The 16052-nt window shown below is 35.0% G+C and overlaps 1 protein-coding gene across 1 annotated transcript; it reads right to left on the reverse strand.

Moving 5' to 3' along the window:
* Window positions 1-475: 475 nt before the first annotated feature.
* Window positions 476-14986, reverse strand: agxt2 (alanine--glyoxylate aminotransferase 2). Its single transcript, XM_053649111.1, has 14 exons — window positions 14762-14986; window positions 13157-13236; window positions 12686-12876; window positions 12136-12259; window positions 11914-12008; window positions 11461-11554; window positions 11265-11358; window positions 9167-9267; window positions 8687-8779; window positions 8298-8430; window positions 7924-8012; window positions 7035-7184; window positions 1751-1849; window positions 476-1464 (listed from the first exon to the last, which is right to left on the reverse strand). The coding sequence occupies exons 1-14, from the start codon at window positions 14853-14855 to the stop codon at window positions 1363-1365; spliced, it is 1539 nt and encodes a 512-aa protein (XP_053505086.1). The 5' UTR covers window positions 14856-14986; the 3' UTR covers window positions 476-1362.
* Between the last annotated feature and the right edge of the window lie 1066 nt (window positions 14987-16052).

Below are 16052 nucleotides of genomic sequence, written 5' to 3' on the forward strand. Positions count from 1 at the left end.
AATGTTTATAATGGGAGTTGAGTTCTCACGCTGAAGTTGTGTTGATAAAATTCACTGTGTTTCTGGACATATTGTATCTCTACGGTTGTGTAACAAACCCAGTGTTCCAGGTGTTCAGGGAAATTCCACGGACGAGTCCGGCTTCGTCAACAAATCTTTACCAGATCTGGGAAATGTAAATGCTCTGTTTCATACAGCACACAAACACCAGGTGGATGTGACGGTACACACACACACCCACACAGACAGACAAACATGTTGACATACAAGTGTAAAGTGTGTGCATAGGATGCAGATATTTAGTGCGGCACCTGAGGCATTAACTCCAATGTTCAAATGATTTATTTTTTCATTTCTAAACACACTTTATATCTTGTTTATTTCCCACTTTGTATTTTTACCTTTACTTTGTATTTTGTCTAAAGCTTGTGTGAACTCTCCCATTGGGAAAAAAAACTCAATTAGATCAATAAGATCCTTTAATAAAAGATGACGTGTTTATTTAGACGATGTTCATTCTAAAAACATCTGATTTAATTTTACAAATCTGGGCTTTTTTTTCCGTACTTTTATTTCATTATTTCATTGATCCCGGTGTTAAATACTGCTAAAGGCACTGAGGTTCGGTGTTTAGTTTTGTGAACACGGCAGCACCGAAATGAGTCGCTAAACTACGAGAGCTGCGTTAATCGACGATAAACACTCCCTCTTATAAATCAACTGCAGTCTGTTACCATCCGTATGACACGGTGAAATGGGACGAGGCCACGCTGAGTTGAAAGATGCAGTGCTGTAAGCGGTTAGGGAAAGTGGTTAGGGGTGGACTTAAACGAGCCCAAGAAAGAGCCCTAGAATGTTCTAGTGCTGCAGTGTCCACTCTTCGAGAAAGTGTTAGTTCAGGGTTGATTTGGAACGGATCCAGGCTGAGCTGCAAGACCCCGTGGTGATCAGTCCTCTGTAGGGGAAGTGAAGTGGATATGAAGTTGATTTGGCGTAGATCCCTAGTTCAGTGTTGAACTATTGTCCTTAGTAGAACAGTTGATTAGGGGATGATTGGATTGGAACAGAACCAGTCTAAAGTCAGTGCTGTCCCGTTTGATTTGAAACACAGCCCGACTGAGTGGTCATCTATAGACAAAGGGGGAAATGATCAGGGGTTGATTTGGGACAGAACCCGTCTGTGAAATCTTGTTTGATTTGAAACACTGCCCGACTGAGTGCTGAACAGCCGCGTGTAATTGAAGGGGAAAATGGTTAGGGGTTGATTTGGAACAAAACTAGTGCGTTAAGTGAAGATCTGTCAGTTTTAAGCAGGAAAGAAAGGCAATGGACTGATTTGGAACAGAGCCGGTCTGGTGCTGCTCATCTCCTCTCCGTGTAGTTGTGCAGTGCCTGATCGAACACGGCGAGGAAGAAATCGGCATCGTCTTTAGTGATGCACATCGGCGGCTGGATCCGGAATGTCTGAGACAGAACGGAGCGGTCAGGGAAAAGAAGAAGAACAAATCATTTATATTTTATCTATAATTATAGAATCGTATTTTATTATTTATTTTATTATTATACCAGTTCAGAAGAAAATACACTGTTCTGATTGGCTGGAAGGTTATTCTCTTTCATCAGGACACTTCTGATGTAGGACAAGTAATGTGGAGGTGGAGTGTAACCATGACAACAAACAATCATACCTGTCCCTGCCCCCTCAGGACCCCTAAAGTCTTAAACAGTCAGTTCTTTTAACCATCTTTACCTGTCCGTATATCCCTCCTCTGCCGATCAGCACGCCCATGTCCTTAGTGTCCTCCAGAATCTTAATCATGGCATCGGAAGGAAGAGGATCTCGACTCTCCTTAAAAAAATATATCAAGACTTGAAATATAATGATTTCGATATGATGTTCCGATTTGCTTTTTTGTATAAACTCTGAAGGCTGGGGTCGTTAACAAAACAAAAAAATACTCATGGGGAAAAACACACTATGTATGAATTACGTACCATGTATCTTATAAAACTTATCTTATATTTCCATATAAGTATAATGCAGTGCGAAAAGAAACTCCCATTACAACGTTAGAGTAAAGTTAGATTAAAGTTAAAGTTAGATTAAAGTTGTAGTTAGAGTAAAGTTAAAGTTAGAGTAAAGTTAAAGCTAGATTAAAGTTAAAGTTAGAGTAAAGTTAGAGTAAAGTTACAGTAAAGTTAAAGTTAGAGTAAAGTTATAGTTAAAGTTAGAGTAAAGTTAATGTTAGAGTAAACTTAGAGTAAAGTTATAGTTAAAGTTAGAGTAAAGTTAATGTTAGAGTAAACTTAGAGTTACAGTAAAGTTAGAGTTAGAGTAAAGTTAAAGTTAGATTAAAGTTGTAGTTAGAGTAAAGTTAAAGTTAGAATAAAGTTAGTTATAGTAAAGTTAGAGTAAAGTTAGAGTAAAGTTAAAGTTAGATTAAAGTTGTAGTTAGAGTAAAGTTAGAGTAAAGTTAAAGTTAGAGTAAAGTTAAAGTTAGAGTAAAGTTATAGTTAAAGTTAGAGTAAAGTTAATGTTAGAGTAAACTTAGTTACAGTAAAGTTAGAGTAAAGTTAAAGTTAGATTAAAGTTGTAGTTAGAGTAAAGTTAAAGTTAGAATAAAGTTAGTTATAGTAAAGTTAGAGTAAAGTTATAGTTAGAGTAAAGTTAGAGTAAAGTTAGAGTAAAGTTACAGTAAAGTTAAAGTTAGAGTAAAGTTATAGTTAAAGTTAGAGTAAAGTTAATGTTAGAGTAAACTTAGAGTTACAGTAAAGTTAGAGTTAGAGTAAAGTTAAAGTTAGATTAAAGTTGTAGTTAGAGTAAAGTTAAAGTTAGAATAAAGTTAGTTATAGTAAAGTTAGAGTAAAGTTATAGTTAGAGTAAAGTTAGAGTAAAGTTAAAGTTAGATTAAAGTTGTAGTTAGAGTAAAGTTAGAGTAAAGTTAGAGTAAAGTTAAAGTTAGAGTAAAGTTGTAGTTAAAGTTAAAGTTAGAGTAAAGTTAAAGTTTGAGTAAAGTTAGAGTAAAGTTAGAGTAGAGTTAGAGTAAAGTTAGATTAAAGTTATAGTTAGAGTAAAGTTAAAGTTAGTTAAAGTTAGAGTAAAGTTAAAGTTAGAGTAAAGTTATAGTTAGAGTAAAGTTAGAGTAAAGTTAAAGTTAGAGTAAAGTTAGTTAGAGTAAAGTTAGAGTAAAGTTGTAGTTAGAGTAAAGTTGTAGTTAGAGTAAAGTTAGAGTTAGAGTAAAGTTAGAGTTAGAGTAAAGGTAAAGTAAAGTTAAAGTTACATTAATGTTGTAGTTAGAGTAAAGTTAGAGTTAGCTTAAAGTTAAAGTTAGAGTAAAGTTAGAGTAAAGTTATAGTTAGAGTAAAGTTAGAGTAAAGTTAAAGTTAGAGTAGTTAGAGTAAAGTTAGAGTTGGAATAAAGTTATAGTTAGAGTAAATTTAAAGTTAGAGTAAAGTTCAAGTTAAAGTTAGAGTAAAGTTAGATTAAAGTTAAAGTTAGAGTAAAGTTAGTTAGACTAGAATTAAAGTTAGAGTAAAGTTAAAGTAAAGTTAGAGTACAGTTAGTTACAGTAAAGTTAAAGTTAGAGTAGTTAGAGTAAAGTTAGAGTAGAGTTGGAATAAAGTTAAAGTTAGAGTAAAGTTCTAGTTAAAGTTAGAGTAAAGTTAAAGTTAGAGTAAAGTTAAAGTTAAAATAAAGTTATAGTTAGAGTAAAGTTAGAGTAAAGTTAAAGTTAGAGTAAAGGTAAAGTTAAAGTTAGAGTAAAGTTAAGAGTTAGAGTAAAGTTAGAGTTAGATTAAAGTTGTAGTTAGAGTAAAGTTAGAGTTAGAGTAAACTTAGAGTTAGAGTAAAGTTAAAGTAGAGTAAAGTTAGAGTAAAGTTAGTGTAAAGTTGTAGTTAGAGTAAAGTTAGAGTTAGAGTAAAGTTAGAGTTAAAGTTATAGTTAAAGTAAAGTTAGAGTAATGTTATAGTTAGAGTAAAGTTAGAGTAACGTTATAGTTAGAGTAAAGTTAGAGTAAAGTTAGTTAAAGTTAGAGTTAGATTAATGTTGAGTAAAGTTAAACTTAGAGTAAAGTTAGAGTAAAGTTAAAGTAAAGTTTGAGTAAAGTTAAAGTTAGATTAAAGTTGTAGTTAGAGTAAAGTTAGAGTAAAGTTAAAGCTATATTAAAGTTAAAGTTAGAGTAAAGTTAGAGTAAAGTTAGAGTAAAGTTAAAGTTAGAGTAAAGTTATAGTTAAAGTTAGAGTAAAGTTAGAGTTAGAGTAAAGTTAGAGTTAGAGTAAAGTTAAAGTTAGATTAAAGTTGTAGTTAGAGTAAAGTTAAAGTTAGAATAAAGTTAGTTATAGTAAAGTTAGAGTAAAGTTAGAGTAAAGTTAAAGTTAGATTAAAGTTATAGTTAGAGAAAAGTTAGAGTAAAGTTAAAGTTAGATTAAAGTTGTAGTTAGAGTAAAGTTAGAGTAAAGTTAAAGCTATATTAAAGTTAAAGTTAGAGTAAAGTTAGAGTAAAGTTAGAGTAAAGTTAAAGTTAGAGTAAAGTTATAGTTAAAGTTAGAGTAAAGTTAGAGTTAGAGTAAAGTTAGAGTTAGAGTAAAGTTAAAGTTAGATTAAAGTTGTAGTTAGAGTAAAGTTAAAGTTAGAATAAAGTTAGTTATAGTAAAGTTAGAGTAAAGTTAGAGTAAAGTTAAAGTTAGATTAAAGTTATAGTTAGAGAAAAGTTAGAGTAAAGTTAAAGTTAGATTAAAGTTGTAGTTAGAGTAAAGTTAGAGTAAAGTTAAAGTTAGAGTAAAGTTAGATTAAAGTTGTAGTTAAAGTTAAAGTAAAGTTAGAGTAAAGTTAAAGTTTGAGTAGAGTTAGAGGAAAGTTAAAGTTAGAGTTAAAGTTAGATTAAAGTTGTAGTTAGAGTAAAGTTAGAGTTAAGTTAGTTAAAGTTACAGTTAGAGTAAAGTTATAGTTAGAGTAAAGTTAGTTCGTTAAAGTTAGAGTAAAGTTAAAGTTAGAGTAAAGTTATAGTTAGAGTAAAGTTAGAGTAAAGTTCGTGTTAGAGTAAAGTTAGTTAGAGTAAAGTTAGTGTTAGAGTAAAGTTAGAGTTAGAGTAAAGTTAGAGTAAAGTTAGAGTTAGAGTAAAGGTAAAGTAAAGTTAAAGTTAGATTAATGTTGTAGTTAGAGTAAAGTTAAAGTTAGAGTAACGTTAAAGTTAGAGTAAAGTTAGAGTAAAGTTAGAGTAAAGTTAGAGTTAGAGTAAAGTTAGAGTAAAGTTAAAGTTAGAGTAAAGTTAGTTAGAGTAAAGTTAGAGTTAGAGTAAAGTTAGAGTAAAGTTAAAGTTAGAGTAAAGTTAGAGTAAAGTTAGAGTAAAGTTAGATTAATGTTGTAGTTAGAGTAAAGTTGTAGTTAGAGTAACGTTAAAGTTAGAGTAAAGTTAGAGTAAAGTTAGAGTAAAGTTAGAGTTAGAGTAAAGTTAAAGTTAGAGTACAGTTAGTTAAAGTTAGAGTAAAGTTAAAGTTAGAGTAGTTAGAGTAAATTTAGAGTAAAGTTAGAGTTGGAATAAAATTATAGTTAGAGTAAATTTAAAGTTAGAGTAAAGTTAAAGTTAGAGTAGTTAGAGTAAATTTAGAGTAAAGTTAGAGTTGGAATAAAATTATAGTTAGAGTAAATTTAAAGTTAGAGTAAAGTTAAAGTTAGAGTAAAGTTAGAGTAAAGTTAAAGTTAGAGTAAAGTTAGAGTAAAGTTAAAGTTAGAGTAAAGTTAGAGTAAAGTTAGTTAGACTAGAATTAAAGTTAGAGTAAAGTTAAAGTAGAGTGCAGTTAGTTAGAGTAAAGTTAAAGTTAGAGTAGTTAGAGTAAAGTTAGAGTTGGAATAAAGTTAGAGTAAAGTTAGATTAAAGTTATAGTTAGAGTAAAGTTATAGTTAGAGTAAAGTTAGATTAAAGTTAAAGTTAAAATAAAGTTATTGTTAGAGTAAAGTTAGAGTAAAGTTAGAGTAAAGTTAGTTAGACTAGAGTTAAAGTTAGAGTAAAGTTAGAGTGCAGTTAGTTAGAATAAAGTTAAAGTTAGAGTAGTTAGAGTAAAGTTAGAGATGGAATAAAGTTAAAGTTAGAGTAAAGTTCTAGTTAGAGTAAAGTTAGAGAGAAGTTAAAGTTAAACATGTAAAACAAACACAGTTCTTCTTTGTGTTAAGGTTTAAACAATTTCCTCACTGGAATGTTATGATGAAGCTTTTCTCAGTTCATGTCTGATTTATTATTAACTGTGGCTTCATAACATGGAAAAAGGGATCAGCACACACACACACACACACACACACAGAGACACACACAGACACACACACACACACACACGCACGTATCCTGAGAGTAACATTTCACTCCTCTTACACCGCAGCAATTTGCCAACGATTACAATCTTTTATATATTAAAGAATGGAAAGTCCTACTTTTGTAAACATTCATAGTTACATTTAATGATACCCGCTAGTCTCTGTTCTCACTTATAGACAGTCATTCCCTCTCTTTATTCTCTCTTGATGTTAATGAGTTTGTCGTGTTAGTAAGAAACCACAAAGAAGCGTGAACTCCTCTGTCCTGAAGATGTGGGAAAACCTAAAGTTACAGCTTTAACCTCTGACTGTTCCACAGCACTGACACTGGAGACTCCTTCCGTACACGCTAAACAAACACCTCCACACAGAAAATAACATAATCAATAGCATATTAGAATAGAGAGCTTATTTAATATAAATAAACTTGTGACGTGCAGCTGCGCTACTATCAGAGCCGCTGTTATTAGAATTAACCAGTACCTCCTGACCAATCACAACTCAATAGCACTGTGGTGTAATAAATAATAAACATTTCAAAAAGAGTTGTATATAGTTGAATACTCCATCTGCATTCTGCAGCTAATGTAATGACTGCTAGGAAATTAGCAATGCGGATAAATTAACAGGTCAGAAAGTTAGCCTGCTGGATAATTAGCAAAAGGGGAAGGAATACAATATCGGCATTTTTTCGTAACTGCACAGAAAAAGAAGTAATAGTCTCACTTTGTCTTTAACCATCTCCACACCGACGTGCAGTCCTTTTCCCCGGACGTCCCCGACGATCTCATACTTATCTCGCAGCTTGGCGAGTTCATTCAGCAGATGTGTTCCCACTACGGCACAGTTCTCCTGGAGCCGTTCCTCTTTAATTGTCTAACACACACACACACACACACACACACACACACACTCTTTGCTTTGATTTCCATGTCACGTTTATTTCCACATTTGGAAACCACACTAGCCATGTCTCAATCTGCGTACTTTGTGTACTTCAGTGAGACATACTTTACTGTATATGGATACACGGATGAGAAATCGAACTGTTTTTGCGTAACTTCCTCACATTATATTGCTACAAGTGCTGAGAAATTATACTCCAGTAAATGGTTACTATACTTTAAATGCACTCAAGTATTTTAAAAAAAGGAAAGTTAATGTTTATAACTGACGAAATGAAACCGGTCACAGAAGCTGATGAATTCTTAATCATTTTTTTCTACTCCGATGAAGAAATATATAAATGGTGCACTTTTATAGCGCTTTTATCCAAAGCGCTTTACACTGTCTGATTCACCCATTCACACACCAATGGTAGCAAAGCTGCCATGCAAGGTGCTAACTTGCCATCAGGAGCAACTTGGGGTTCAGTGTCTTGCCCAAGGACACTTTGGCATGTGGAGTCACGCAGGCCGGGAATCAAACCGCCAAGCCTACGATTAGTGGACAACCCTCTCTACCAACTGAGCCACAGCCGCCCCGTTATAAAACCTCCTATATAACCGCCCTGTTATATAAACCTCCTATATGAATTTTCCCCGAAACAAACTATAAGAATAACACTCCCATTGTTTAGCAATCTAAAGGTGGACATGGATCAGTGCTTACTCACGTCCAGCACAGTCGAGGCGATGCTGCAGGCGAGGGGGTTTCCACCGAAAGTGTTGAAGTGAAGTCCTTTAGCAAAGGTACGAGCGATTTCTGCAAAAATGGCCAAATTGCACTTTTAGTTTGTTCGGTATAGCTAAATATGGTCTTGATCTCGACCGACAGTTTAAAAAAAAAATTATGACATTTGTTTTCTTTCTTTTCACAAAGTCTGACAAGAAGTACGTTTTTATCTTCTGGAAAACAGCCTAATCTTTGGCGCAATGCACGAATGACACCAAATCGTTAAAGTCTTGGCTTTGTCCCCCTGACCTTTCAGAACAGAAATGGAGAGAGTTCATAATCCTTTGTTTTTTGTTTTTAAAAAAACTGACTCACCCTCGCTCGTGACCACAGCCGCCATGGGAAATCCATTAGCGATTCCTTTAGCCATCGTCACGATGTCTGGAACAACGTCATGGGCCTGAAAAGCCCAGAAGTGACTTCCCGTGCGTCCGAAACCGGTCTGAACCTGACACAGGAGTGAAATAGCTGAATCGGATGATCTATATACGATAAAACGTATCCGACACAGCGAAGAACACACGACGCATGTGCGAGTGCATTACAGAGATGCATGCCATAGACAGCAGAAAAGGAGAAACATGCAGAAAGTAAGGTATGTACAAAAACATGTAATGTCACAATCTACATCTTGTTTGGAAAATTATTTAAAAGGAAAAAATATATAATAAAGGGAATAATGAGGTGTGGGTTTATATTAGTACCTCATCAGCTATGCATATTCCACCTTTTTCTCTCACTAGCTTGTAGGCTTCTTTCAGGAAGTTCTTAGGGTACTGGATAGTTCCTCCTAATCCCTGCCAAAAAAAAAGAACAGGAAGTTATGTGTTGTTGTGATGTTCTAGCAATTTCCAAAGTGTTTTATTCCTCTTATACCACAGCATCCTGCCAAGAGATGTTCCTCATCGACCTTCCTCTCTCTCGTTAATAAGCACAAATCTCACCTGAAGTCCTGAAGACTTTCCACTTACAAAACGGTTACAAGTCTACCTCTACCTGTTACAAAGCACTGACACTGGAGACTCCTTCAATAAATAAATAAATGAAATAAATCTCTCCTGTTTATGCGGCGCTTCCTCTGTACAAGTCTGTGTGAATGAGCCATTACTATAGAAACAATAGTCTATTCGAACCAGATAATAAAGTATACGTTACTAGCATTAGCATAATTTAGCAGTGCTAACCTGAATGGGTTCTGCGAAGAACGCGGCAATGCGATTATGTACGCTCGTAGCAAGAACGTCCTTCAGCTGCTCAATGTACCTGCCATTGGCTTGGCACTGATCTGTCATCGCAACACAACACAACGTTAATAACACAGAAGGAATTTTAATGACGTCTGGTTTAGCTATTTAAAATATATTCGTAAATAGATATTTGCAAATGTTTGCGTACGCATACACATTTAACTTTGCAGGTTAGAGTCGTTTTTTTTAAAGAGTGAGAAAAAAAGAGAGAAATAAGAAGTCAGTTCAAAGGTTATTGAATACTTGAATGCTTGAACATTTTTTTACTTTCATTTTTCTCTCTTTCTTCTGTCTTTCTCTTTCATTTTAACTTCACGATTTTTTTTTTGTCTGTACATTTTCCTCTTTTCCATTCAAACATCATGGGGGGGGGGGGGGTGTAAACTTTCTCATCTGTACAGTATGTAACTCCCAGTTTGAGCGCCAATGAAGCTATATAAAACAGTAAAATAAATGTTTAAGAAATTATTTGTTATTATTTGTGTTTGTGTATTTTTTTTTTAACCTAGTTTGGTACTATCCTGAAGAAGTATGCATGTGTTTATTTATTTGTTTGTTTATTTGTTTACTTATTTAGCAATTTTCATATTATTATGCCTTTCAAAAAATATATTTCAGACACAAATTATAGATATATTTATTTCATTGGTTTATTGGTGGCTGTTTGTTGGTTTTAATATTTTTACACTTTTTTATGGAAAAATATTTCAGACACATTCTGTTGTTTTATTAATTATTTTTTTCAGTTGACTTTTATTTGTTTATTTACTTATTTATTTATTCCCCCACCATCTCACACCACCAAACAACTCACTTAATAAAATATAAACTGTTAACATAAAACTATTGCACACAAAATATTATAGGCAAATATTTATTTACATTACTGAAATGTATGTTCATGTTGTTGTTTGTTGCATTTTTATTAAAAGTGTGTGTGTGTGTGTGTGTGTGTGTGTGTGTGTGTGTGTACGTGTACAGATCTTATCCTGAAGAGCTTTACAGTCTTTCCACTACGCTGTGTAAACACTAATATAACCTCGTGTGGTCGTTACATACTTGTTATAGCTGCGTTTCTTGGTAGGATGATGTCACTCTGCAACACACTGTTCTTTCCCGAAAAGAGTTAATGTTTTACGCTGTAATAAAATCTGACCTTGTACTAAAGTCCAAACGGCTTTCGCTTTTTACAGAACTCAGCCCAGAGACCCCTTTAACTCTAATAAAATAAATCAATTAATTAAATTAATTCAATAAATATCCACCACCCCATAGAGTAAAAAATTCATTTTCATTTATTCTAACACAATTGAACTATTAAAAACACTGGTCTCGTTATTTAAATATGTTGTATAATGTTTTGGTTTATTTATTTTTAGCTGTAGAGCTTTTTATTCCACTCACAGGACACATTTTTATTGAAATGATTAATAAAATTATCGTTATGGATTTATTGAGGTTTGGATTGAAATTCAATTCAATTCAAGTGACCAGTCACTTAATAATTCATAAATATATTAATTAGTCCATTTAATTCATATTATTTCATAAGCATATTATTAAAATGATTATTTTTTAATAATAAATACAATTTTAATAATCACAGACCCCCTGATTCATGGACCCCAATTTTTCGTTGTAACCATTTTTGTTAAAAGTGTGTGTATTGTATGCGTTTGTGTTCTTCTGTAAATTGTGTGTGTGTATGAGAATAATCCTGGAGACTCGATATCTTATCACATTCACTGTAATACAGCTAAAAACTTCACTTGACTATATTTATGTATCATTATGTACAAAAGACTAGGCGATTTATTTTACTTTGCTATGAATTATGGGAGCACGAGCGTAAAAGTTACAAACATTTCTGCATCTTTATGAGGATGATAAGGTCACTGGAGACATGAGTGCTGAAGGATACCGGGGACGGCGCAGAGTTGTTGTGTTAAAGTTAATATGAAATGCAAGGACAAGGAATGATTAAACTGCAGGCCAGACATTATGCAAGTGTGTGTGTGTGTGTGTGTGTGTGTACCATGAGAGCAGCTGCAATCTCTGACTGTCTGAATAGGTGAATCTCTGCAGTGACTCCCACCCCAAGGCCCCCTGAACACATCAGGACACATGGTCTGAAAAAGAAATCGCAACTTGTTCATGTGACTCAGGAGAAATATTAGATCAAAACAGGAAGTGGTGGACAGGAAGTAGGTGTCACATAGAGCTGTACATACATTATAGCAGCCCAGGCCGGACGCCACTGAGTATTTATACACTGTGTTTGAGGTCAGACCCATCGCTTGTGGACTTCCACCATGATAGGAATTTCTACAGCGAAAATAAATGCACAAAATTACGTTCAGTAGTTAGCAGAGACTACTACTCAATTTCTTAAAACGTCTAAAACTTGTAGACATGCTGATGACGTGCCAGATGGGTGTTGAACGGAGGATGACAGCTGTATACCCTGAGAGATGTGTGATTTTGATGAACCTCAAACAATTATTAAATAAAAAATATTACTATAAGTGCCCTGCGATGGATTAGCACCCTGTCCAGGGTGTACCCCGCCTTGTGCCCGATTCTCCCTGGGATAGGCTCCAGGTTTCCCCAAGACCCTGAAGGAAGGATAAGCGGTATAGAATATGGATGGATGGATGGATAATACTATAAGCAGTAGTGTTGACCTCAAAGTGATGGCATCAAAGTTTCCTGTGTGTAATCTCGCCATCAGCAGAGCCAGATCATTGGCTTCAGAGCCACTGTTAGTCATATACACAACCTAGAAACACACACACACACAAATAAATGTGTGTATATTAAGTGAACACATTTCATAATATTGCAGATGCACCTATATATAAACACACACAAAAATTGTGTGTGTGCGCGCGCGTGTGTGTGTGTACTTTCAGAGGTTCAGGCAGATGTGACACAAGTTTCTCTGCATATTCCTGGATCTCAGGATAAACATAAATGGCTGACGTGTGGCAAAGACGCTGCAGTTGCTCCTGTGCAGCTTTTGTCACCTTCCTGAAACACACACGCACACACACACACACACACAAATTTGACACTGCAAATCATCACACGTTGGTAAAATGCCAATTAAACTAACTATGAAATAAAAGCTTTACATTAAGGAATTGAACACTGAGCATGTTCCATTATAAATGTTCAAATATTCTACAATTTGAGGGAAGAAAATTGAAAAAAAAAACAAGTAGTGCTTGGACCCCTAAAGATTTTTCCTCTCTATATGACTAAACCATTCCAATTAAAAATTAATCCACAGGTTTTCTTTGTTAATCAGTTTTAAGGGGGCCAGATGCACATAAGAACAGAAATAGATATGTTTGTATTTTGGGGTGTTGCTTTGGGTTTTCACTTACACCTGACCACAGCACGGAATTGTAAAATAGCAAAATTGGAATAGTCCTAAGCCTAATACACACTTACGGATGGCAGTGTCCCAGGCTGACAGTGGCGACCCCCGCAAACATGTCGAGATAACGTGACCCATCCACATCCCACAGCCACTGCATGAAACCCTGATGGATAAAAAGTGGCTTCTTGTAGTACGTCACCTTCATCGTCATGGCATTACAGTTCAGCTTCCTGATCTCCAGCATCCGCTCCTTACTCATACCCTACACAGCCCAACACACAACATTTTCAAAGTATTAACAGAACTCTTCGGGAACTTCACAGCTTCACCTCTGACAGTTACAAAGCACAGAAACTGGAGACTCCTTCCATGAATATTAAATGAACACATTTCTCCTTACAGAATACTTCAGCACAGCAACATTTATATGTTATTTATATTTTATAACCGTCAAATGTACAGATTTAAGTTTAAGTTATCCGACACAGGAAAGTCTTCAGGACAGAGAAGTTTACACCACTCAGTTAGCACTGCTGCTTTACCTGGTACGTCTCAGGTGTAAAATTACATGAGGGCATCTGGACTCGCAGGTTCTTCATTACTGCCTCCTGACATAATGCACCTAAACAAGGAAATACTCAGAGACCATTTCTAACATTACATTGTGTGAGTTTTGAGGACCTTTGAAGTGAATGTGATGACTTAGACAGTGTGCCAGTAATAAACTGGTGGAAAGAGGTGGAAAGGTATATTTCCTTTTTTAGAATTTTTTTTATTATTATTATTTAATCACCCATAGATTTTTGCTGATAAAATGCTTATAATTAAACACATTTTGATGTATTTTACAGGTGATTAAAAAAAAATACATAGGATACTAAAGTGCATGGTAATAAACTGTCTAATTTTGACACGTTTAATTCTTTTTAATACCTTTAATTCTTTTTAAGTCACATAGGCTCTTAAAAAGTTAATAAACATTCGAGTTTTTATGTTTTCTGTCTGTTATAGAAATCACATAGGCTAAGAAAATGCCAATAAGCATGCTAATTTTGACGTGGTCTGTCTATTAGTCTATAGCTATCACATACACTAGCATAATGCTAGTGTCAGATTTCTTTTCATTTTAAGTCAGAGTTTCTCTTTGTTTTCTGCTTTATTTGCAAAAACATTCTGCTAACATTAGCAGAAAGCTGAAGTTTGTGGTGTCGGGAAATGGTTCAGAACTTTGTGAGACCGAGCCAGTTTGATCCTCAAACAGGTCAAAGCAGATTTCCAAATAATTTTAAATAAATTTATTGGTATTTATATAAGATATTTATTATTTCTTGATAAAACAGCGCCGAAGAGACACTTGATTTGTCAGACAGATGCGCAAACTTGTGTGGAATTGGGTCTAAAGCTTTGGAGTCAACTCGATTCTTTCCCCTAAAAAGAGTCGATTCTTCAGTCCTAACGCCTGGAGTCAGATAATCGACTCTTTTTGGTAACTGAACCTCGACTCTGCATTTCTGTGTCGTTAATATAACGTTTTACCCGGTCTGTGCTGTTTTAAAGTGAATAAACCACCTATTTAATTTCGTTCTTTTCATTGTTTTCTTCTTCTTCGTTTTTAAAAAAAAACAAAACCTTTTTTTAATATCTAAGTCGGTGGATAAATTATATTGTTAAGTTCATCAGAACTCTGGTAATTAAAACTACAGAGCTAAAATATAATTGGGTTTTCCGGCTATTAGTAGAGGCTAGCGTAGCATACTACTGTACTACTGTACTATGAAGTATGCTGTCATAATAAACAGCATACTACTAAATAGTAGGCTATGATAATATATGGTATCTGCCCACACTATATACTAGTACTAATATAAATACTAATGTAAAATACTATATACTGCACAACATATTGCAACAGAGTAAACAGAATTTTTTATTTTTATTTTGTCATATTTAAATGGAAGCACACTAGTTAGTACACTAGTATGCAGTTTTGCACTCTGCCATTAAATCTCTTCTGTTTATACGGTTTAAATATTACAAGCAATGTTAAACAAGCGATTCAATGTTAAACATGCGCTGAGTATCCTCTCTAACTTGACATTTAGATTATTTATATCAAATTGCACGGATTTTGGCAGAAAAACACTCACCACTCTGTCGTTGGAGCTGAAGCACAGAACCGACTCCATGTCCGGCTCTCCTGGCCCACCATGGAGCCTTCACTGGGGCAAACATTTTATACATTTAAAATAATAATAATAATAATTTCAGGAGTTTTCTTAAGGAGTAAATGTGAGTTACAGATTTCTGTTAGGCAGAATGGCTGGAGAGAAGTCAACTGATGATAAACCGGGGGAGAAAAGTTGTTCCAAAGGTGAAATTCAGCTACTTAAAGACCATCAGTACCCCGGGGTGTGTGTGTGTTTGGGGGGGGGGGTTAAAGAGGGGGGGGTGTTAAAGGGGCAATAAACCCTTCAGCGCTTTCCACCAGGATTGATATAAAAAATATCACAAAATAACAAATGTAGAACTAACATGTCCAGCAAGGAAAACATTAACCCTACACCAGAAGTGCAATGTTCAGTCAGCCTGTTCAATGTTCAATGTCCAGCAGACTCGTTAAATGAACAATTTGACCAAAATTAAAATTTACCCAGTGTTCATCTTTAGTCCAGATGTACTGTAGTTGATCAGATAAACATGTTCGGTTTCTACATTTAGCTTTCTCTAATTTTGCGTTGGAGCTTCAAGACTAATTGACTAATAAGATTTCGCTGATACCAGCCTCAGAGTTCAATTCCTGGACCCGCACCGCTGTTTCCTTCTCAGTACCGGGCTCAGGAAGAAGTCACACGGACACAGGGTTCAGTGAAAGCATCTTAGTTAATGCTGATAAAGGCAGACTGTATATACAGAAAAAGAGAAAGGAAGAGGGTGGAGGTCTGACAGTTAGATCGCTGCTTGACTTTCTTGGAACAAAGAGCTTAGCGTGTCAGAACAGGACAGGGATTTCTGTGTACTCAGATAAGAAGACGTACAGGTTATCAGAGAGAGAGGGGGGGGGGGGGGGGGGGGGGGACGGAGAGAACAGACAGAGAGCATGCCGAAGTTATGTGTTGCTTATCACTAATATAGCTAACGGTAATGGACTCAGAGCTACCGGTTTAGTCTCACGTCTAAACGATCACACAGTCAGTTGGCCTGTACGCTGAACCTGATCCTCCTTCCTCAAGTCACTAAATCCTTTCAGTTATTTGCTGCTGTCTCTGACATTTACCAGCCGAGTGTTCGAATCAATCAATCTCCCTGTCAGGACCGGGATTCTCTTCTCTCATTCAATGAATGTCTTGAATTTACGTCACAATAGAGATTCACTCTTCTCTCATTTATCAGGTCAGTGTTTGAATCAATCTTTCCACCTGTTTGAGTCAATGAATCATC

Source organism: Ictalurus furcatus, chromosome 18 (assembly GCF_023375685.1).
Source record: "Ictalurus furcatus strain D&B chromosome 18, Billie_1.0, whole genome shotgun sequence".
Classification (NCBI taxonomy): Eukaryota; Metazoa; Chordata; class Actinopteri; order Siluriformes; family Ictaluridae; genus Ictalurus; species Ictalurus furcatus.